The sequence below is a fragment of the Pyrus communis genome, chromosome 8, assembly GCF_963583255.1.
Source record: "Pyrus communis chromosome 8, drPyrComm1.1, whole genome shotgun sequence".
Lineage (NCBI taxonomy): Eukaryota > Viridiplantae > Streptophyta > Magnoliopsida > Rosales > Rosaceae > Pyrus > Pyrus communis.
In genome coordinates, this window is record NC_084810.1 from 6,869,447 (window position 1) to 6,892,752 (window position 23,306).

The 23,306-nt window shown below is 36.5% G+C and overlaps 3 protein-coding genes across 4 annotated transcripts; 2 read left to right on the plus strand and 1 right to left on the minus strand.

Annotated features, from left to right (window-relative positions):
* Positions 1–7,220: 7,220 nt before the first annotated feature.
* On the plus strand, positions 7,221–9,664 carry LOC137742259 (uncharacterized). 2 transcript variants are annotated; one of them, XR_011069377.1, is made up of 4 exons: positions 7,221–7,785; positions 8,449–8,635; positions 8,786–9,317; positions 9,446–9,664. XR_011069377.1 is itself a non-coding variant. In XM_068482077.1 (3 exons), the coding sequence occupies exons 1-3, from the start codon at positions 7,433–7,435 to the stop codon at positions 9,170–9,172; spliced, it is 927 nt and encodes a 308-aa protein (XP_068338178.1). In that variant the 5' UTR covers positions 7,221–7,432; the 3' UTR covers positions 9,173–9,664. The 2 variants fall into 2 exon arrangements, 1 of the variants encoding a protein (XP_068338178.1); XM_068482077.1 differs by having other exon boundaries at positions 8,786–9,664.
* Positions 9,665–10,305: 641 nt separating this feature from the next.
* Positions 10,306–14,453, minus strand: LOC137742258 (mRNA cap guanine-N7 methyltransferase 1-like). The gene is made up of 12 exons (XM_068482076.1): positions 14,111–14,453; positions 13,509–13,648; positions 13,350–13,418; positions 13,198–13,269; positions 12,233–12,334; positions 12,006–12,062; positions 11,748–11,886; positions 11,422–11,486; positions 11,188–11,301; positions 10,889–11,012; positions 10,741–10,802; positions 10,306–10,621 (listed from the first exon to the last, which is right to left on the minus strand). Exons 1-12 carry the CDS (start codon positions 14,184–14,186, stop codon positions 10,526–10,528), a joined length of 1,116 nt encoding a protein of 371 aa, XP_068338177.1. The 5' UTR covers positions 14,187–14,453; the 3' UTR covers positions 10,306–10,525.
* A 4,749-nt stretch (positions 14,454–19,202) lies between these two features.
* Positions 19,203–22,312, plus strand: LOC137742382 (organelle RRM domain-containing protein 2, mitochondrial-like). The gene is made up of 4 exons (XM_068482236.1): positions 19,203–19,446; positions 20,776–20,844; positions 20,929–21,035; positions 21,933–22,312. The coding sequence occupies exons 1-4, from the start codon at positions 19,293–19,295 to the stop codon at positions 22,029–22,031; spliced, it is 429 nt and encodes a 142-aa protein (XP_068338337.1). The 5' UTR covers positions 19,203–19,292; the 3' UTR covers positions 22,032–22,312.
* Positions 22,313–23,306: the final 994 nt, after the last annotated feature.

The window sequence follows — 23,306 nt, forward strand, 5'->3', positions numbered from 1 at the left end:
ATAATTTAAATAGGCTTGTTATCTAATTCGTCGAATGAGGATCCTCTCTGGATCCTCTTTATAAGGATTCTTTATAAGGATTCTAGAAATTCTCAAATCGTGTCCGTTCATTGTAAATCGTGCGGTTAGTTTTCATCAGATACAATTCATATTTAATTTTAAATAAAAGTATTTAAAATAATTTATAACCGTACGATGTATTATGAACGAATACAATTAAGGATTCCCGAAATTCTAATAAAGAGGATCCGGAGAAGATCCTCATTCTAATTCGTATAATCTGTTTGATTAAGCGAAGCAAAAGATCAAATTCATTTATTCCCTTCGGCTAAATTATATTATATTTTCATGTTTGATTTGGCGAGGAAAGAATTTTTGTTTTTGTAAAGGATTGGCACTTTAAAATTTTTATTTTACATTCTAAACTTTCTATATTTAGAAAGAAAAATACACTTATAAAATGTGTAGAACAAGATTTGTAAAGTACCAATAACACTTCCCTTTATAAATAGTATTTCTATTAAACTATTCTCTGCGCCGAATCTGCCGACTCTTCATCTGCTTGGCAGTAAGTGAGCCACTTAGAAACTGTCAATCTACATCCTACTCCTGGTTCAAAATTATAGAGGCTAATTATACTCTTCTGTTTTTTTGCTTTTTTGTTTTTATTAATGATAGAGTCGATGGTAGATAGATTATTTATCTGAATTTTATTTTGCAAACTTTATAATATGATGGTTGATAATTGAATTTCTTCTTTAAATTATAAAAGAAATAATTCAATCATCAATCGTCTTATCATGAGTCAATAAAATATAGTTTAAGTTGATAGTATTGTTAGCATCACCTTTTTTGTGTAATACTAGGAAGACCATCAATTTAAATCATATGACGTAGTTGTTAATTATTGGATTCTTAAATATTGAATAATGTGTTTATTTACTATTGATAATATATCACATAATTTAAAAATGTGTCTACAAAGTTGTTCTACCTAGCATTACTCTCTTCCTAATGTTAAATCTTAACTATTTATTAACACCTATTTCTCCACATCACGTGGTGAAATGACAATTTGATCTTTTATCACAAAATAAAATATTAGGCAGTAATGTATATAAATCAAGTTTTACTATTTTTAATCGTCACTTATATGTCATCATAGTATCACTAATTAAAAATAGTAATTAAAAAAAAAAAAACCCCACACACACTCTCTCCCTCATTTCTCTCAAACTATTTTTTTTTTCTGGAATTGTTATTGACACTCAAAAATCTCATTTTGCATTTCAAGTTTTCTATAATTAGAAGGAAAAACACATTTGCTAAGAGAGTGGAATGAGAATTTTGGAATGATAATAACAATTTTTTTTTTTAAATTTTTATATTTACACACACAATTTCATCTAGTAGTAGCTTTGCAAATGGCCCTCTACTACAATGATGAAGATAAGTACTGCCCTTACACTACGGCGTGAGTTCAAACTCTGTTAACTCCTTAATCTAACATCTAATCTTGTAATAGCTTTAAGGAAATTAATATTTGGGTACTCAACGAACTATCCAATTTGTTGACAATCTCATGAGGCCACTAAAACTTTAACACCTATAATATCAAACTATATCTTGCTAACCAAACATCCACCACTATTTTTGAACCTATAACCAAACACCATGTTTCTTCTTCCTTCCCTTCCAAACTGCCATGACATATCCTACCGTGGTTCTTCGTCTACCCCACCAACCCATGCCCATCTCCTCTTTTAATCTGACGCTTTAGAGCATTTTTAATGGAGATTTCAAAGATACATGTACATATATATTTAATGGCTGACGTGGTAATATCAAATTTTTTCTTTCTCCAACTCATATATATATATATATATATATATATATATATATATTATAAATGATATTTATAAGATCTATTTTTAAAAAGAAATCAATTAAATTAAATTTTCAAGATTTATGATTGGTGCATTAATAGGACCATACAATTAAATAATTAAAAAAAATTAATTGACAACACCTTTTCTCATATTTCAAAATTGATCACAACAAAAATTTCATATGTCAATCTACATAAGATTGACATATCAGTTGGAGCTTATTTCTACTTTTAAATTTGATTGCATGATATTTCACTTAAGATTTGTGTTTGGATCCAAATTTACACCATCAATGTCACATCCCGGCCTGGGCGGGACCACTTCCCGGGCTCGACTCCACCGTAGCACGATATTGTCCGCTTTGGGCCCCGACCACGCCCTCACGGTTTTATTTTTGGGAACTCACACAAGAACTTCCCGATGGGTCACCCATCCTGGAAATGCTCTTGCGCGTTACTCGCTTAACTTCGGAGTTCCCATGGAACCCGAAGCCAATGAGCTCCCAAAATGTCTCATGCTAGGTAGATATGAGAATATACATATAAGAATCACTCATCTAGGCGATGTGGGATGTCACAATCCACCCCCTTTAGGGGCCCGACGTCCACGTCGGCACACCACGGTCAGGGTTAGGCTCTGATACCAAATTGTCACATCCCTGCCCGGACGGGACCACTTCGTGGGCCCAATTCCACCGTAGCACGATATTGTCCGTTTTGGGACCCAGCACACCCTCACGGTTTTGTTTCTGGGAACTCACACGAGAACTTCCCGATGGGTCACCCATCCTGGGAATGCTCTCGCGCGCTACTCGCTTAACTTCGGAGTTCCCATGGAACCTGAAGCCAGTGAGCTCCCAAAAGGCCTCATGCTAGGTAGAGATGGGAATATACATATAAGGATCACTCATTTGGGCGATGTGGGATGTCACAATCGGCCCGTGCAATCAAGGCCGTTAAGTGAGCATAGCTCTTAATAGTCGGAAGAAAAGTGAAGATAATTTTGTTATTATTGAAGAATAATATTATGGTTTTTATTATAATAATTATCATTCAATATGATTGTTTGAACCCAAATTTATATTTTTGACCCAAGCAATCGAGACCGTCAGATGATTATGAAGAATTCTAGACATTGGAATGTGATCAACTTTGTACCCAAAGTGCAGATCGAAATCAATGACTTTTCTTCTTCCACGGGTCTGTTCGGGATTCTCGTATTGGAATTTTTAATTATATTGAAGATTATCTTCCAATAATTCAAGCACGGAGGAGTTCAACCAACATGGAAGAATCATAGCCACCGAGTATGTGGCAGGATGCCAAGTATTTTAATTAAAAGGGATTAATGAAGTTGCATGCAGTATCACATCCAGGAAAAGGCAGGATTGCATACAAGATGAGGAGATAAAGTAGGATTGTATCAGGTGGCTACAAAGGTACACGTGGATTTTGAACGATGGTGACGCGATTAGGATTGAATCTTTGAAGAGGATTGTATTGGAAGGTTATGATGGCAAAGATGGGATCAAGCTTTGATTGATGTGATAAGGCGTGGACTTATGTGCATATAAGATAAAGTTTTCAGAGCTTCATTTATTATTGTGATTATGCATGGGATAAGTGCGTGGTCAGCAGCACCAATAAAGACTCTGAGTCACAGTGCAATTGGGATTGGTTTTCACGACTTAGGCATGCAGGTCTCTATAAGACGATTAAAAGCTCACTTCAATTCAATACACAAATTGCCATGCGCAAACCTCTCAAACATCTTGAGATTTTTTATTTTCTTTTTCCTCCAACACACCTTCAGTTTGGATAAATAGCACTATGAAGGCAACCGGCGAACATCTTCAGTTTGGATAAACAGCATTGTTGCCGTAGAATCAGCAGTTTGGATAAACAACACTGCGTCGAGGGCGACTAGTTACCTATCCAAGTCTCGGTCGAGAAGGGTTTCCAAATCCTTATTGGCAGAGGTCATCTTATTAGCCTTCTCGGCGAAGTAAGGTGTTACAAGTTACTACATTCGGCACATTGAACGTTGAGTGATTTTATGATTGGATACTCACAAGTGAGTTTCAGAGTTCGGCATTTTGACGGTCAAACCACATTTACCATCAAGACGTACATCTGTTTTGAGTACATGTGTCTGTATAGTTTGGAGCTAATTTAACGTGCTTATACTCTTACGAATATAATCACTGTGACCGAACTCGGCGACAACGATTCGTGAACTTCGCAGAACTAGTAGCCTTGTCTTCAGGCTCGAGAACCCAAAGGTCTAGACGTGTTCCTTCCTCGGTCGCAGTTGCAAGATCAAGAAGTTAGTAGCGCGTTCAACGTAACATCAACAAATTATACTCTTTGGCCGAGCTCGGCCGACAAGTTAGCACACCCCGCATCAACTGAAGGATGTAGTTAGCTCATTAGTTACTTGCCCTGTGCGGCACGTAGGCTTTGTAGTTTTTAGGGTCAACAATTTGACATCTTTTTTGGAGATGGTCTTACTTGTCACTAATAACTCCTTCATCAACATATTCAGCAACATACATTCCTGTTCAATTTTGATCTAAAACAAAAAATCCAATTCATAAACTCGTTTTCTGCGATTTTGGTTTTCAATTTTGGTTTGGGGTTGGGTTCTTGTTGTTGGTTTAGCTTTGTTTCAAGTGAAATACCATAGCAACAAAAGTTGTGGTAATGCTCTCTAGCTTCTTACTACGTATGGCAGAAAACACCAGTTTCACTTTCGATAGAGTGAAAGCAGAATGTTGGGGATTTGTGTCTATCAATTACATAGATCTCAAAATTAAAACTTATCTAATGATGATACATGTGGTGAGCAAAAATATTCCCGACAAGTTATATATTTTGTGAGTTAAAGAAAGACATGTGTTGTTTTCTTGTTGTGCCACATAACAAGGTTAATTTATTGGGTACTGACCGGTCAGTACTCAAGTATTGTTATTAAAAAAATGATAATGGTTTTGAAATCTAAACTTGAAGGCGTGCATGTTTGCTAGGTAGACCAAACCTCAAAATTTAAAATTGAATATGGAAGGTAAAGTATACTATTTTAGCCAACTTGACAAGGTCTGCGACAAGAGTTTTGAATTTGTTTTTTTTTTTTCTCTCTTTTTGAAAAGCTAAATTCATTACCAACGAAGCAATATTATAGAAAAGGAGGTCCAAATGCAAAAAAAAAGCACAAAATAGAGGAATGACCCAAATGCAAAAGTAAGCACAAAACATAAGAATGGACCCTCTATACAAGCAAAAGTTAGAGCCCAATACAGAAATTGGAGCCCGCAGCAGAAAAAGCCGAAACACAAAGAAGCCCCATCAACTTCTGCTATCTCTCTAGTACTGTCGTCGCCAAAAGCTTGAACACCAAAGGGGGGATTGAAGCCTGGACAGGAGATCTGGAGAGAATGGCGTTGTAGCATCTTCCCAGGACCAGCAACCAACGTCATCATCAAGCGATCAAAGGATGGGTCAAATGTGACCCATGAACTACACAACTCACCACCGCAGACGTGAAATCCACAAATATGGTAAGGTGAGATAGGCCCGATAGGGGCACCAGCATCAAACGAATACAAGAAGACATCAAAAGCAGTAGGCCCAAAAGAACAAACATCCGATAGAACCTTAATCCCCATAAAATACAAGCCACATGTCTCTGGCTAGCAACTACCGAAATAGTTTTAGTTTGGAGTGTTTCATTGGCTATGGATTCTTTGGGATGGGCCTCATTTTCCTAGTTGTTTTAGCTCATGTAAGTTTATTTTGATTTAAAACGTTGGTGTTTTGATTTTTTGGGAGATAAAATCAAATCCTTTTCAACACAGGCAAATCCCAGAGCGGGTAAATGAGTAGCAATTCAAAGAAAAGCACAATGGGCAATGGGGATAGGCCTCAATGGTGATGGCCTCGAACCGTTGAATTCGAAATGGAGAAGTTTAAAATACGTATAAATTTTATGATCTAAGCAAATTATGGTCACTCAACGTTCGATCTTAATCCACAAATGAGTGGTAATTTAACTTTTTTTTTTATTGTACTTTCTCCTCCATCGTTGAATTAAAATCGATTAACCATAATTTCTTTGAACCATGTGAGTAGGACGCTGCATTTTGAATACCAATATATATAGAAAATGAATGAAAATCGGAATGAAAAAAACCTAATGTTCATACTTCTATGTAAAAACCTTTTATACAGAAAACCCTAAAGAGAGCTTAAACTTATAGATAAATCTCTCCAATAAACTTGAATGTAAAATGATCTAAATTTTGAATCTTGCACACTTAAATGAATAATGATAATGCTAAATTAGAGAAATCAAGATAATTCTATTTAAACCTCTTTCTTGCATGTCACACAATAAATCTTACCTATTTTATATCTAATTAAAAGAAGTTAAGTAAAAATTCTAACTAAGAAAAAATAATTTATCTACAAAATTTTCTACCATGCACCAAATCGTTGTGTCACTAGTGTACACCAGAGTTTTAGACAGTTGAATTTCTTGAACTTTTTGACCAAATAAAAACATTACCTTTAATATTGAATGCATACCGTACATCAAAACATGATAAAATTTTACTTTCTTTCTTTTCTCATTTGACTATTCGCGTAATTACGACCTCTGTTTTTTTAATTTCTAGTTCTTGGTCTAAATTATTTTTAAAATTAAACATAAAACCTTAAAAAGTTGGATAAATTGAAAATATCGGGTTTTAAATAAATAAATAAATAAGTGTTATTGGAACTTCAAAAATCTCATTCTACCATCCTCACAAGTGTATTTTTCTTTCTAAATATAGAAAGCTTGAAGTGTAGAATGAGAATTTTGAAGTACCAATAACAATTCCTATAAAAAAATCGAAGATATTTTAAAAGAACAGCAACCAAAAACAAGTGAACGAAAATAAGAGTAGTGCTATTCATACCATATTTTTGTACCACATTTTCATACATTTTTAGGTGGCATTTGATGTGAACAGTTACATCATTTGAATTAATCATATTTTTTAAATTTAGTTCACTATTTAATAAACTAATAATTAAGAAAAACTAATTAATTAAATGATGTTTGTGGTATACGAGAAGTTCTTCCTCCTTCATTTCATTGCGTTTTGTAAATTTTTCAAATGATGTGGATGTCCACATTAGATGCCACATAATATGGTATAAAAACATAATATAAATAGCATTATTCTGTAATATTAATAATCCACGTGGCAACCCAACAGCGATCATTAAAGATGACAGTGCCTGTGTCGGGGTAATACGGAAATTCCCTCGCAGATTACGTTTCCACTCAATTTCTCACAAAAAAAGAAAATAAATAAATAATCCTTTTCTTTCTCTCTCTCTCTCTCTCTCTCTCTCTCCACACACTCTCTCCCCTCCACAAATTCGTATAAATCCGATTATCCTCCGACAAACATCAATCGGCGAGAGAGTAAGAAAGCGCGAGAGGTTTCAAGGTTTGTACTTTCTAGGGTTTTACCACTCTCACAGCCGTAAAAAATTATGGGAGGTGGCGGAGTCGTGAGGTCGGTAGCAAAGGTTGCCGGGATCGGCGGCGTTGTCCACGGTGGCATGCTCCGCGGCGCGCCGGGCGTTTCTTCGCCGACTGGCCATTCGGTCCGCAAGGCCTCAATTCCCGTGGCAGCGACCCTCACGGCTCAGAATAACGGCGGAGCTGAAGTGGCGGCGATCGAGAAGCTTGCGTGGGACGCTGGCGACTGGCAGGTGGTCGGCGCCGGAGAAGATGATCTGGTGATGTCGGGTGGCGAGCCGATGCCGAGGGTTGTCTTCGACGCTGCGCCGAGCTTCAAGGAGGCCAAAGAGGCCACCGCTGAATTGAAAGACGCCCTCGATAAGTATAATTTCTCCACAAATGAAAATGATAAATTAATTTAATTGTGTTATTTATTGTTTATATTTTCCAATGAATTTCCATTCTATTTTGTGTAGCTTGTGTTATGCTCTGTTTGGTTAACGAGAAAATAAGAGAGAAAACTGCAAAATTATGAAAATTTACTTTTCTGCAATTATTGGAAATTTACATTTCTTGTGGAATTGCTTTGTTTGAAGTACAAATTGCAAAATAGAAAGAGAATGTTTGAGATTGTTCTTTTCTAGTTTTTGGGAATTTTTCATTTGGGATAAATGAAATTATTGAAATGTTGAAGCCGATTTTGTTGTTGTATATGAATGGGTGAAGAAATTATGTACTTTATTTTGGTCAAATGTGGAAGAAATTAATTACGGGAATGGTTTCGGTGCGAAGAAAATAGATTTTTTGAGTTTATTGGTTTTTGAATGGAATTAACAATTTCTGGTTATCCACATGACTTCGATTGATCCGTAGATGTCTTCGTTGAACATTTGCTTGTATTTGTGATTCCGTATTTTGGGAGGTCCAAAGTTTTCCCCTTGTATAAGCGTGATCGGTTGGACCGTTACAAGGCACCTATTGATCTATATGTATAATCTATAGACTAACGTTTGTTCTATCACGCGTACTGTACATGAACTTTTAGGGTATATCTTTCTTCACCCAAATCTACTGATTTTGGGGAAGTGTCTGCTGCTGATAATGTGGCTGGACTGTCTCTCATCACAAACCCTGAACCTGAGGAGATGGAATCCCTACTTCTTACTAGGACTTCGGTGCCGAAACATGCTCTTCATGCATTTGAAATGCTGAGTCGAAGTTCTGAAGCTCAGGTAATTGATTTCAACCATTGCCCGTTCCGGGATCCAGTTTCTTTGAACATGAAATCTGGCGTGTGACTTTTCTTCTTAAAATGTAAAGATGGATGGCTTTGTATAATTTGTTAGCGGACTTAATTGATTTTCTTGGTTTCATGCCCCCAGAATGTTGTTGCTTCAATTGCAAGTGACCCGAATATCTGGAATGCTATGATGGAAAATTCTGCGGTCAAGCAATTTATGGCCAACAAGAACTATAATCGTTACATGGAAGAATATGCGGCAGATACCTATCCAGTTTCACACAAGAAGCTTGAAGACGAATCAGAGAAATCTGACTGCTTGGAAGATATGCTCGGTGGTTTTGTGCAGAAAATCAAGCTGACAGTGGAGAAGTGGGTCAGTGATTTGTCGTCATTCATCCAGAACATTTTCGAACCCCCTGCAGCTGAGACTGAAGCAGATGGAGGGAATACAAAGTCAGTTGTAGCATCTGCATTCATGGGACTAGCAGTTATGGTTGTTATGGTGGTCTTGCTGAAGCGTGCCTAGTTAATTCTAGGTGAATCTGCCGAAAAAACAATCCCAAATGTGTTTATCTCTGCCTAATGAGTGTTGTGGAATAAATAAAAGCAAATTTGATGCCGAAAGTATTGCCATTAGATGAGCAAGCTGCGTGCGTATTTCTTTGGCGTAGGTAATCTTTTTCTTTTTCTGTTGGTAAATGCTTAACAGATCGTTTAATCAAATAGAGAAGCTAGTTAGATAGCATGTACAGCTTATGCAGCTTCTATGGTTAACTTTCTGGGAATGTTTTGTTGTCAGGTTTTCGTTGTGATTTATGCATTTAGAATGCTTGATCTTGACTAGTTTGGCGTCTTAGGTTGGCTGACACTATTGGCGGCTAGCCACAGCCTTGATTAATTCATAATTGTATAAAAAAAATGACAAGGTTGAGAAACTGAGGATGGTGAGATGAATTGAAGAAAGTAATTGTTGTGTGGCTTTAGCTCCATGCCAATGGAAGAAGGTTCCTTTTGGTTTTCCTGTGTGTTTATATCTTGTTTTTAATCATTGCTAAAGTAAACAATGTCGTCCTCCGATAAATCCATCTTTCCTTTGTGTCGTCTACGATTCACATGCGTCCGATCAGGTTCCTCTCGAAAATTATACAGATTTGTTCTTCCAACACATATTCATAGCCAAACAGGCTACAATAATGTAACTGATTCTACGTATAATTCTGAAAGTGCTCATGCAAAAATAATCGAAGAGGGGTTAGACTGATGACACCTATGTTTTTGGGCTCCCTAACCATAACTCATAAAACGAAGAATATTGACGAAGAGAGAGAATCGAACACAAGATCGCATGCGAAGAGATAAACGTCGTTAAACGCCACAAATAAAATGCAAGGTAAAAAAAAATAAACAATGTAATTCATTTGTTACATTTGGCTGGGGTTCACTTCTGAGTGGTTAAAACTATTTCTCATAACTACGAACTGTTATTTCCTACGGAGCGTTGATTACGATGAGAGTTACAAATCTTGGATCTTTGTAAATCTACAAAGCTGAAAGAAGCTAGTTGAATCACGCAGCATTACGGTCTGATGATATTCCTTTTCACTTGTAAGTAAGAGGTCTTAAATTCGAATCTCGTGGATGACGAATTCGACACCAAATTAGGTTACCCGTCGTATGGCTTAACTATTTTCCTCCTCCCATTAGTGTAAAAATATATCCTTGTACTCAGGAAAAAAAAAAAAAGATAGTAGCTACTCAGAACATTGTGGGGAGTCGGCTCTTCAGCTTTCCCATTTGGCCAAGCACGTTTCTCCTGTGCTGCCGATCATTCTTGTCTTCTGCTGTAAAAATGGATCTTCGAGACATAATTGGCGTTGCACTAGTCATTACTTACGTACATGACGTCCTCCTTTAATATGTTCATCTTCCCTTTGTCTCTTCTACCGTTTACTTGTGTCCGATCAGGTTCCCCTCGCTGAAAACAACACAGATTTAACACACAGCAAATGCAAACAGACTACAATAATGGTAACAGCAACACAGTAATGAAAAATCGCATCGGGGTACTACAAGCGTGCGCTCACACTCGCTCACCTTCCTCAAGACAAATGCCAAATAGAGATAAGCTACTTCCCATTCGTCTTTCGATAGTGTGCCTGGATATTGACAAGCGGAATGAGATGCATTATCAGACACAAGCAACCGAAACCATATTTTCACAGTTGATAGGCAACAAACTTACTTTGATCTTGGTTACCATCACCTAATGCACCAAGCCTCCGCATTAACTCCACAAATTCTGGTTTTTTCATATACTCATGCACAAATTCGTGGTTGTTCTTCATGAAAACTAGCTCCATATCATACTGCAAAAGGTGAATTCATTCATATGAATATGAGAAGATTCTTAGACTAACAAGTAGGAAAACATTCCAGATAGCTCCCATCACATAGCAGTGTGTGCTTCTGAATGCACCTCTGTCACCGTTTGTGCTGATAACCTTAATAGCAATTTCAAGAGGATGAAAGAAGAAAGTATACCTCTTCAACCAGCGATTTGAAAACATGAAAGGGGACAATCCATTCCGGGCAATCAACAGCATCCTCCAGGTGAAACTTGTACTTGATACCAAAGGGGCTCGAAGACTTGAATTTCTGCAATCATACAAGAAGTATTTGTCAAATTAGGAATAATTACAAATAGTTTATAGATTCTAATGTCTCGGGTTGGAGAATAGCCAAATTGAAAAACAACGCATCTGAGTAAAGTCATACCTTTTCAGAAAAGTCATCATCAAAACGTATCCAGTAGACGCTATTACCAAAGACCAATCCTTCAGCTGGACATCACAACGAAAATAGGATCTCCGATAAATAATGGTTAATGTAGTCTGCTATGCCCAAGAATCTTAATGCTAAACATAAGAGAATGAAATGGGAAATACATATTTCTAATGAATTTCACCATCTACTCACCCAGAGAGAAAATATTGCTTATGAGACAAATGATAGTTATCAGAGTGTGAAATTTGTTTCCTTTTCGTAGGTCACAGTTTAACATTACTCTCAAAGGAAATGAATCAACAAGGAATAAAATAAACCTTCTCTAAGCTTTTTGATAATCACATTCGCATCGGGCATTGTTCCAATAAAAGTACCGCCAGGTCGCAGTAAAGCCGATACATTAGCCAAGGCTCGCCGCGCACGTGCCTCAGTAGACCAGGAATAATGCAAGGCAAACTACAAAATAAAATGTGTTTTAATGGGTCAGTTTCAAAGGCTTTCCTCCCCTCAAATCTTTTAATTACTATACAGTATAAGGTAGAAACTAGAAAGCCATTAGTGCCCGAGAGGCTCACCTGGCAACTGACAACATCAAAGGGGGCATCGTCAGCCAGGACTTTATCCAGGCGAACCTGAAACCATGCAAATACATAGCATTAATAATCATATGGTATACAAGCACCACACAGCGTTTCCACATATGCTGCTTCTTAATGGCTTCTTTTTTGATAGAGTGAAGCAAAAGCAAGCTCCCTAGGAACAAAACAATGGCTTAGTTAGCAGCTATTAAATTTGCAATTACCTCATAGCAATCTCCACACATAAGATGCGCAGGAAATGTAAACTTTTTACGACGCTGATGATGGTCGGCATCGCCATTGTAACGGGTACGACAATCTTCTATCTGTACAAATATTTGAACACAACAACAAGATGGTTGATGACGGCACACTTTTAAAAATAATAACACTGTGGGCAAGAGGCTGACAACAAAAATGACTTCCAACACTCTTGCTAAGGTCATGAGAAAAAATGTCACTCATTTTTCATCGGACAAATACATACACAAACAGAATATTTCATACATGAAAGAGAAGGATGACATTCAAAAAGATCCTTACTGTCATAAAAACTGGGAAATCTATCACTACATGATGAGATGGTGCAAATAAAAGAAAAACTAAAAGTAAATCACAAGCAAAGAAAAAACAGAAGTTGCTTAGGTCGGAAAAATAGCCTTAAACCCTCTCAAGTCTCAACTCACCTACGGAACAATACCATATCATCCTAACCTGGATTTGTCCACATGACACAGTTCGCCAAACTCATACCTCGTTTGACAAGGAAAATACTTTCCTTCCATACCAAATAAAAACTAAACAACTATTGAAAATAAAAATTTTCCCAAACATTAATGAATTGAATAGAGGACACTTCACAATAGCAATAATGTAAGACAAATATAAGTCAATAAGTACTAATGCAAATTTTCCAACTTTGATGAAAAGAATAGATGACAATTCACAAAAGCTATAATGTCAGGCAACTAGAAGTCTATTACTACTGATGCAAAATTATACATCCTGAAATGTAGGTTAGTGGTTGTGTAGAAATACAGCAAAAAATGGTCCACGAATCAATTTTTCTACTCCATTAAAAGATAAATAGTTGACTATGATGAAGAGCTTAAAACAGACCCAACAAAGCTTTTATCAAAAAGAAAAATGATAACAAATAAGCTAAGTATAACCAAATTTAAGTACTTACCGAGCCTTCAGCGATATCAATTCCAACATAATACGCAATTTTAGCCTTGTCCCATTTGATGAGATCACCTCCCTAGCCAATAGAATACATTCAAAAGAGAACGTTTAGCGGAAGGAAGGGTAAGAGAAAATATACAAATGAACCAGCAATACCTTGCCACATGCAAGATCCAGGACAGCATCTCCTCTATGAGCATATAGCTGGATTAAAACACTCTTAATCTGGTCAACAGGATAAGGAACTATAATCAACTAAAAAGTAAGGGGTGTGATCAAACCAGTTTGGAGTATTTAGAAGACTAAAAGACAAACCCAATTGTTAAGCTTCTTTAAATGGATGATTGGACTAGCTTCTCGTTCTTCTAGAGTTTGATTCGTCCTTGCACTGTAATGATCGGCCACTTTACGTGCGAATTTTTTTGTGGTTTCATCCTCCAAGAACTCTGAATCACCTAAGACCACAACGTAATAAACCATGATTAGAAAAACATGAAGATATATTGTCCTTTGTTGGCTATTACACACACACATAGGCAAAAAAGTAAACATACATATTTGCTTTCCTTTGTTTTTGCTATAAAATATAGTAAGAACTAGAAAATTCAAAATTTTAGTCACATTCCCTTCTTCTCAGTTTCCTCTGTTACAAAATAAGTTGGGGAACTAAAAATCCCAGGTTCGAATTAATCACCCTAGTAATCAGGCACACAAAATAATTGAATAAAGGGTAAATTGGCAATCCAAGACACGAACAAATAAGAAAAAAAGGTTCAAACTTGTACAATTCTCTTCAAATTCCTTCACTTTATCAGCAAAAACCCACAAAACCCAGATCCAAAAACTCCCAAAATAACCAAAAAGATTGCGAATTCAGCACAAGAGAACCAGAAAACAAAAGGGTTTATGTCATTTACCTTCTGGGTTGTGTTTGAATCTCGATTGGGGAGGCCCGACAGAGGTGGAGGACGATTCGGAGTACCCTCGTTTCATGGGCAAGAATCGAAATAGCACCGGCACACTACTCTGCGAGGAAGAACCGAATGCAGGCACAAAATTAGAGCTTTGATAACAAGAAGCAAAGGGAAGCGAAACAGGGACAGACGGCAACGTTATTTTTGTTTCTATTTGTTGTGTTTAATAATTATTTATTAGTGAGGTGAGATTTGAGAGAGACAAGGAATGAAGGAGAAAGGATTGATAGGTAGCTTTGAGTGGTGTTTTTATGTATCAGATTTTTATGTCTGCAGGTTGTATGGACCTCGCATTTGGGACCGCTTTCAGAATATATCCTTTCGCTTTTACCGTTTTGTTAGAAACATGTCAACAAAAGATCCGGGTGCTTCTTTAGAGCATCTCTAAACGAGGTGAAATTTTTAGTGTGTTGAGAATAGTTTGTTATACTAAATGCATAATTTAATTGTTTAAATTTTTAATCAATTGTATTATTACATATAGGGTACCGGTTGTGTTTTTAATATTCTAAAAATTCTCCCTTGAAGAAGATGTCAAATACAAAACATTAAATTTAAATTTGACGCCTTATCAAAATTTTCTAAGTCCACCCAAATGTCATAATGTTTGATTTTATATTATTTTCTTTTGTTATATACTTATATTTATGAGTTATTTATTAAAGAAGGTGGAAATTAACATTTTCAAAGAAACCAAATAGGGTAATACTAGGAAAACCAACTACATAGACCAAAGTTTGTAAACCAACATGACATGATTATTGATGATTGAATTATTACTTAATTATTAATTAACGTGCTTATTTCTAATTGACGGAGTTCAAATATTTTGTAACCAAAACCCTATGCCTCTTTGTAACCTATCTTATTTGTTGACACTTGACTTTTCATTTAAACCTCACTTAACAGTATTAACTTTTCAACTTATTTCCTCAATTAAAAAAAAAAAAAAAAAACTAGTGATAAATTAAGTCAAAGGAGATGTGTCACTCAAATAGATAGGGCACAAGGAGACCACACAAAAATTTGGTCGCATAAGATTTAAACTCCTATTGATTACACATCACCTAGTTTGCATATTTGGTCTAAAATTTTGGTCTACCTAGCACTACTCAACCAAATAGGTTGTGTTTATTGTAGTCCTACTATTAATCAAATTAAAAATAATTTGGCATCAACCTCTCTTGCTATCATTTTTTAGGCTAAAAGCAACTCCTTCAATCCAAGTCAACATTTGGCTCATCGGTTAGAGCCACTTTTACTACTAAAAATGCCTGTTTTTGTCTATTTGACAGTTTTGACATCTTCTTTGGAGATAAAAGTCATTTGTATGACAACCAAAACACAAATATTTATGTCAAACACAATCAAAATGAGTTTTTGATGTACACATTTTTTTTTGGCACTTTTGAATCCCCAAAGGTGTGTTTGTTTGCCCTCACTAACTTTCATTGGACTGAATTGGATTAAGTGCTAGTCCAATCTCTTGTTTGTTGGCTGCATAGACCAAGTTTACTGAGACAAAGTGGGACTTGAATGGGCTAAACGCTTCGTTAGCCGTTCTTAGCGAGACTTGTCGAAGCAGAGCGGACTACTAAGACCGCTTCGTCCTCCTCACTTCGACCATCCCATCTGCTTCATTTTCCTCACTTTGCCCCTCCCATCTGCTTCATCTTCCTCATTTCACCCATCCCACTAAGCGCGTCTCGAGTTTTTTGCCATTCGGAGTAAACCCAAGTACCACAACCCAATAGTCCTCAACGTTGAAGATCAGCAGTAGCAGCAGAAGCGGTAGCGGCTTTGCTCTCAATGTTGAAGCTCGTCGTCACCATCTAATCTCTCCTCCATTCCTATTCATCTGTGAGTTGTCCATTTCATCAATTTTTATTTTCGAATCCAGGGTTTCGTTATTATGCTGGAGATTTTTAGATTCGTTTATAATATACCATAGCCCATCGAGGGGGCATGAATCCAGAGAGGTTAATGCACTGACAGTGCCCCCATTTTCTCCCAAAACAAGAAAAAGAAAGTCCACAAAATAAGAATTAAAACTTTAATTAATCTAAAAAGATGAAAAATTTCACCCATTTATTATCTTCTTCTTTCCTTGCAAAACTTCAACTTTGTTCAGTTACCAACTTCAGTTTTTGTCCAGCTATCGAAATCTTCTGTAGGTTAGTTAGGATAAAAATATTTGCATAAAAGCTCCAAGCTTTGTTTATCCAAATGCATTTTGACCCGCGAATTATGTTTCTTAATTATATGTATGTATATTATGTTTGGTTTCTAAGAAAATAAGAGATCATAAACTTGATTAATTGGATTCCAGGTTGATGTTTTGGCTAATTGCTTTCTACGTATTAATGTCGAAGATATAAGGAAAATAGGTAATTTAATTGGAAGCTTAGGAATTGAACTAGAATTAGAAGTTAGTCCAGCTTTTTAGTCCGACACTACACCAAACGTTTTATTAAGTTAGTCTAATTTAGTCTAATCTAAGCCAGTCTAACTGAATCCCTGAAACTAGTCCAGTCGGAGATAGTTCGATGCAACAAACGCACCCTAAATGTCTATCGTAGCAAAACTCTAGTCAAATTTGAGCGATTATGATGTAGATCTTGTTTGGTAGATTAACGCTCCAATTGCATGATGAATTAGTACTTGCAAAACTAGTGAGGGAAAATTAGATTTTTATCTCTTGCACCTTGACACCTCCTATTTGGATTAAGCCAGCAACTTATGCAAGTAACCCAAAACTAACACCATTCGGTACCTTGCTGAGGCTTTTCGCACGGCACAAACTACAATCTGTGCTCTTTCCTGACAACAATCTTAGGCTGCAACGGTTCCAACCCCATCGTTTCCATTCTTGCCATGCTCTTTGGTTCTTTTCTCCAGAAATTATACATTTTTCATTTGTTCAGAAACACAATTAATTGAAAGTTTAATCGAAGCAATTGGGTTTGCAAAAAATTGCATTGTACTTCGTCAGATTGCCATCAATTTTGTGATGCTTGAATCTGAGTCCTGTTACGAACTTTTGAATCTGAGTCCTGTCGTTTTGAGCATATAATGTGGTGTAGTGGTTTATGCCAACAAAGTCCATGGTTCCAACCAGGAATTTCTTGAGAAATCTCTGGTAATCTCTTACCTACAAGTATCTCCATTGAAAGAGGATATTCACCAAAAAAATAGTGGATCAAGGAACCTGATTAACTTTTCCGTGTTACGCAAGTTTAAACACAATTTTCGGAATCTCCTTCTTTTTCTTTAACATACAGCATAACGATTACTGTTTGAGTTTGGAAGTATAATCATACAGAGAAATAAGGGTACCTTGAAAAATTGCTGGCAATTCTGATAAGTGGCAGCATGAGACAGGAGGCGTTGTGCGCAACAATGTACAGTTCAGCAGATGAATTTCCCTTCTTACAAAATACATGACATAGAGGCTCGTTGGAGCGCGTTACCATGAGGCTCGTCGAAGGTGATCCAGTTCTTGAAGTTGTCGCCAAAAGTTTTGAAGCAGGTGAAGGCATAATGTTCGAATTCTTTTCTGTATGTGAGTGAGGTAATGTCAAGTTTTTTCAGTATTTTACTTTTCTGCAGCTGTTTGATAATTACACTATCTTTGCGCCCAACCACCCTTCATATCTGCATGCAAGCGTTAGCGGAAGATCCCGGTGTTTTTAAAGTTACAAAAAAAGGTTTGATCCCTGATGGAAAAAAAAAAGAGTAAACTGTACTAATGGTCTCTTAATTTTAATTTAATTGGAGCAACAGTTTCTCAACTAAAAATACATTACCATTGGTTTCTTAACTCATCAAAATGTGCAACTATGGTCCCTCAACTAAAAATTCATTACCATTGGTCGCTCAATTTTAATCTAACTGGAGAAATAATCCCTCAACTTTAATTCATTTGGAGAAATAATCCCTCAATTTGAACCCAATTGTAGCAATAATCCTTTTAACATTACTCATTTTTGACAAAATTATGACGAAGTGAACGAAAATGATCATAACCACATATTTTGATAAGTTGAGAGACCCCAATTATAGCAATGGTCCTTCCAACCTAACTTATTTTGACAAAATTCTGACGAAGTTGACGAAAATGACCATAGCTACACATCTTGATGAGTTAAGAGATCAATGTTAATGGATTTTAAGTTGAGTGACCATTGCTACCATTTACTCGAAAAAAATAGTTTGCCTTCAATAATGTTGTACTCAAGAAATATTTATTTTCTAAAAGTCTGTTATGCATTTAAATGGCGTTATAAAAGCCAAATTATATTCTTGTAATAAAATAAATTTGTTGTTTTGGGAAGAAACAGCTAGGGGTGTCCTATGATTGAAACTCATTAAACGTTGTCGAAACGTGAGAGTGATCAATTAGATAGAATAGTGTGGCTACATGTTGAACCTAAATGCAAAATCCCAAAACTCGAATGTAGAATAAAGAGGAAATATTTCTTAACCATTAGAATTAGAGAGTTTTAATGAAAAGCCCACGGTACTGTTCACTTTAACGAAAAACCATATTTTTACACTAAAAAATCAATTATGGTATTATTCACTTTAGCCTTTATTTTGTTCTTATCATTAAAACTCAAAGTTTTCAAACTTTTTTCATTAGTTTTCTTTTAGAATTATAAACAATGCTAGAAAAAGATTCTCGATTGTCCCCTCTAGTCATATGATATTGTTTGAGGTTTGTAACTAGACAAATGGAAGAGATTGGAGAGCTGGTTGGTGAAGTTGGCAAGCTCAAAACATAAAAAGATCTATTATTTAGTACTATAATTTAATGGTATTCTTTTTCAAGACAAATGGATCGATCAGATCGTACTGGATTCTTGAACCCAAGTCCAACTTTGAAGTGGTTGTTGCTTATTGGGCTCCCTCTTCGGCCTGAAATTTGTATAGTTGTTGGACGAAAATATCCATATCCAATTTTACCATTTTTAGACCGTTACTCGTTAGAAACGGATGCCAATATCGTAATTTCGCGAACCAACTCTACAATCTTCCTCAACCTCTCTCTAGAAAGCCAACATCGCGGGTTTAGCTAAAAGGGTTTTAGGCTATTTTGCAGCATAAACCCTCGAACGCAAAGACAATGGCTTTGACATTGAGAGCAGCGGCGGCCGCCGCGGCGGGGTCCACTCGCGGCTTGAGTCGGCTCTTCTCAACAAGTTTCATTCCCCCAATGAACTCTGCAACGCCCTCGGCTCGAGAGCAGGCTGAGCCGAGCACCAACCTCTTCGTCTCCGGTATCTCCCTCTCTTCCCCCTTTTCCCGTTTTCCCCCACATTTCCTTCATATTTACCGATATATCTCTTATGGGTCGTCGTTGTTTTGGTCTATTTTTCTTTAATCTGTAAAAAGCTCGCATCTTTGTGCCGCTTATTCAATGATTTTGGAGTTTATGAGTTTGTGGTTGCTGAGAAAATGCAGAAATAATTACAGGAAATCATAACCTTTTTGTTTTGTTTAGTATTTTCTTATTACTTGCAACCTAGAAACTGAACGCCCCCGCTTATTTGATTGGTTTGCTTACTTCTACAGTTTCCCATTTTGTTTTTAGTTTCAGAAACCCTAATTAGTTACAGACTGTTGTTTTTCAATTTTCCTTATTTATTTATTTATTTATTTTTTATTTTTTGGGAAAAACCAAACAGAGTGTTGCAGGGTTAAATTTTGCAACTTCTTAATTATAGACTCATATTAGATGTTGGGTTCGGTCCCGTTTGATAACTACTTTGTATTTAGTTTTCACTGTTGATTCTTGAAGAAGGCTGGTGGAGGGTTTGGTTTTAGTTTTCACCGTTTGATAACTATTTCGTTTTTAGTTTTCACCGTTTGATAACTATTTCGTTTTTGTACCTGTATATTTCTTCTACGCCTGTCTGACCATCCTTCCTCCACTTATGTATATCCCTCCATATCTCTCGTTTCTTCCTTGCATTTCCCCTCCATCTCTAACACAAAATGAAAACGAAAGATAAAAACTAAAAGTGGAATTGTTATTAAAGGGGCCAGAAATTTCGAGTTTTTGTTATCTCTTTCCTTGACATTAGTCGGTAATGTCAGGTATAATAGAAGGAATAAATAGTATCTTTTAAATGATTGTTTACTCCTCGGTCAATGTAATTTGTGAGTGTGCAAATGACTGATGTATTTAATGGGTATGAAATTGAATTTTGAAAATCCATGAACCACATGAATCACTTGATGCTAACAACGAATAGGCGACTCTTCATCAATGAGCTACTGTTTTGTTTCACATGGCCCGTCAGTCAGATGTATCTTCTATGATCTGTTCTGATCATCATTATTAATGGCTGGGAGTGAGAATTTATCTTTTAAGGCAACAATTTATTTTTGTTAATCACCTGAAGAGTTTCAGAAATGAACCGTGTGCATTGATTATCTTGAGAGCTATTGCTCTGTCTTCCATTTATTTTTAGATTAACTTCTTCCATTTTTTCTTTAGTAGATAAGTGCCTCGCAGACTTCAGTAGGGTAGACTTAATCACACTTGAGAGTTCCCTTTTGATGTACTATGAATTTTATTAGGTCAGTTATCTGTTTGTTTTCAGGGCTCAGCAAACGTACTACTACAGAAAAACTACACGAAGCCTTTTCTCAGTTTGGTGAAGTAGTTCATGGTGTGTAGTTATTCTGTACAATTGTTACTTTTATTTAATATTTTCTTTCGTACATACTGATTACTGATTCTGTTCCGTTTACAGCTAGAGTGGTAACTGATCGGGTATCAGGATATTCTAAGGGATTTGGTTTTGTAAAGTATGCTACCTTAGAAGATGCTGCCAAAGGCATAGAGGGCATGGATGGAAAGGTCAGTTGATAGTATTTCTTGCATTGTTGGATATATTAGATACTACACGGTAAATTAGTACGAAAACACAATATTTCGGCAATTTTCAGTATGGCGTCTCCCAACCCAACAAAAAGGTTCTCCTTATTTGTTGGGTGGTCTATTTCCTATATTGACATCTTGAACTTCAGAACTGTAAAAATGAAAGATGCTTAACAAGTTGAAACTCTTGCTTCTAAAAAATAGTTTGCCAACTCTTCATGAAAACATTAATTAAAGAAAATTCCTTTTGAAAATGTTTTCAGTTACTTCCCGCCGGCTCAAGGCAAACAGAATGCACTTACTTTCCTTCCATTCAGAAGGAAGCTCTATGACTGATATGAGCACAATATAAGGAATTTCCAGTCGGAACCCTGATGATTGCATGAACTTAACATTCCAAGCACTGGAGCAGTTTTAGCATATTTAGTTTTCTTTCAAAGACATCTATCCTCAAAAACCCAATAAGTTTACTTTTTTCTGACTACGAAAATGGTCACTTCCTCTAGGATATATCAAATCTCAATCTGCAAGCTCCATATCTCTAATTTGGTTGCACGTTCATCCCCTAACCTGCAAACCACATGGTCTGGTGTCCAAAGATCATTAGCCACCATAATGTCACATTGTCCAAACTCATAAGTGCAAGAAGCTTTTACGAGTGTGAAAATAAGTATTTCATAATACAGAGGTTATGGTTATTTAGTTATCATGCATTGAACAAACAAATGTTATTGAGGCCGGTTTGGGAATTTACTTAAAACTTTGAAGGCCCTTTAAATACGAAAGTTTCCAAGTTTTGATATGACCCTTTCTCTGGCACTTGTTGTACACACTTATCTATCTTGGAACTGAAGTTTTTGTTTTGTTTGTGCATAGTTTCTCGATGGTTGGGTCATATTTGCTGAATACGCAAGACCAAGACAGCCGCCCCCACCACCTCAGATCAATATGGCTTCTCCATATAGCCGTTATTAAATCCTGTATCCAGGGCGAGAAAGCTTGTCAGGTTAATAATATTTATCAACAGCTGGAGTTTATTGATCATACTTCATTTTTTGGTTCGAGGTTGGGTGGTCTTCATTGCCTGCGATTTCTGAAATGAAGTGGAGATTGTCCTAATCTGACCAATAAAGACAAGTCAAATGTAGTATAATTCGTAAGTTTTTATGTGGTCTGCAAGACTGTTAGCTTTTGTAAACCTGTTGCGAAATTTCTTCTGATATATCATCTATTCTAAACCTCTTTTTGAACTTTAATTTTAATGACTTTGCTTGGTGGTTGTGTGCTATTGTGTTCTTTAGAAAAACTAATAATTAAGGTTCACCATCAGAGAGAGGTAGACGCATAGGTATTGTTTATATTTAATTTTAAATAAAAATTTTAAAATGATTTTTGACCGTACGATGAATGATGAATATAAATAATTAATTGATCTTTTAGATCCTCACAAAGAAAATCTAGTTTGCCTCATTCCGCGGTTGGTGGAGGTTGTGGGCCTGAGCAACTTTTTATTTTGGGAAATTGATTTCTCCTCTTTTGATTATCATCCAAGTTCTCCCTATTTCTCGCCATTGTGTTCTAGATTTCCATTGGCCCCACATGAACCTCAAATCTCTGACCCATATTACAGATCTAGCCTTCAAGATTGTCTTTTGCTGTCAATTTGTCCGCCTTCGAATGAGAAGTCCAATTGAGCTTTTGTGTCCACTGCTCACCTAGAGAACAAATTGTCGTTCATTCAGTTGAAGGTGTGTGAAATCAAGGCATTGGGTTATGTGCGGAGCTTTGCCCCGCCCCCTTCTTTCGTTCTGAATTCTTATCCTACTTCTTTGGTGTTGGAACTGTGTTGTTGCTGGCCTTTTGGCAATGGATATAGTTGTGAGGTTTGGTTGTTCTTTTCGGTTTGCAGGCTAATTGGTGATAATTTTCATGTTTGTTTTGTCTATTTTGATATTGTTGATATATGTGGTATAGAATTGTTATTATTTGGGGATTTTAAAGGTCTGTATATGGTATGATGTAGGGTGAACAACTGTTATTTTGTGGTGCGGAATTGGCGGTGTGGTTGGTCAACTACTTCTGGGTTCCGGGCAGTTGCGACATCTCATTCCTTACCTAGGCTTCTAGGGCTTTCTCTACTAGCCACTTTTGGGTCTCTACTGTTTAAGCCCTTAGACCATCTCCAACAATGACTTATAACCTAAAATTCCCATTTTTTTTCCCCTCAAAACCCACTCCAACCCATGTGCT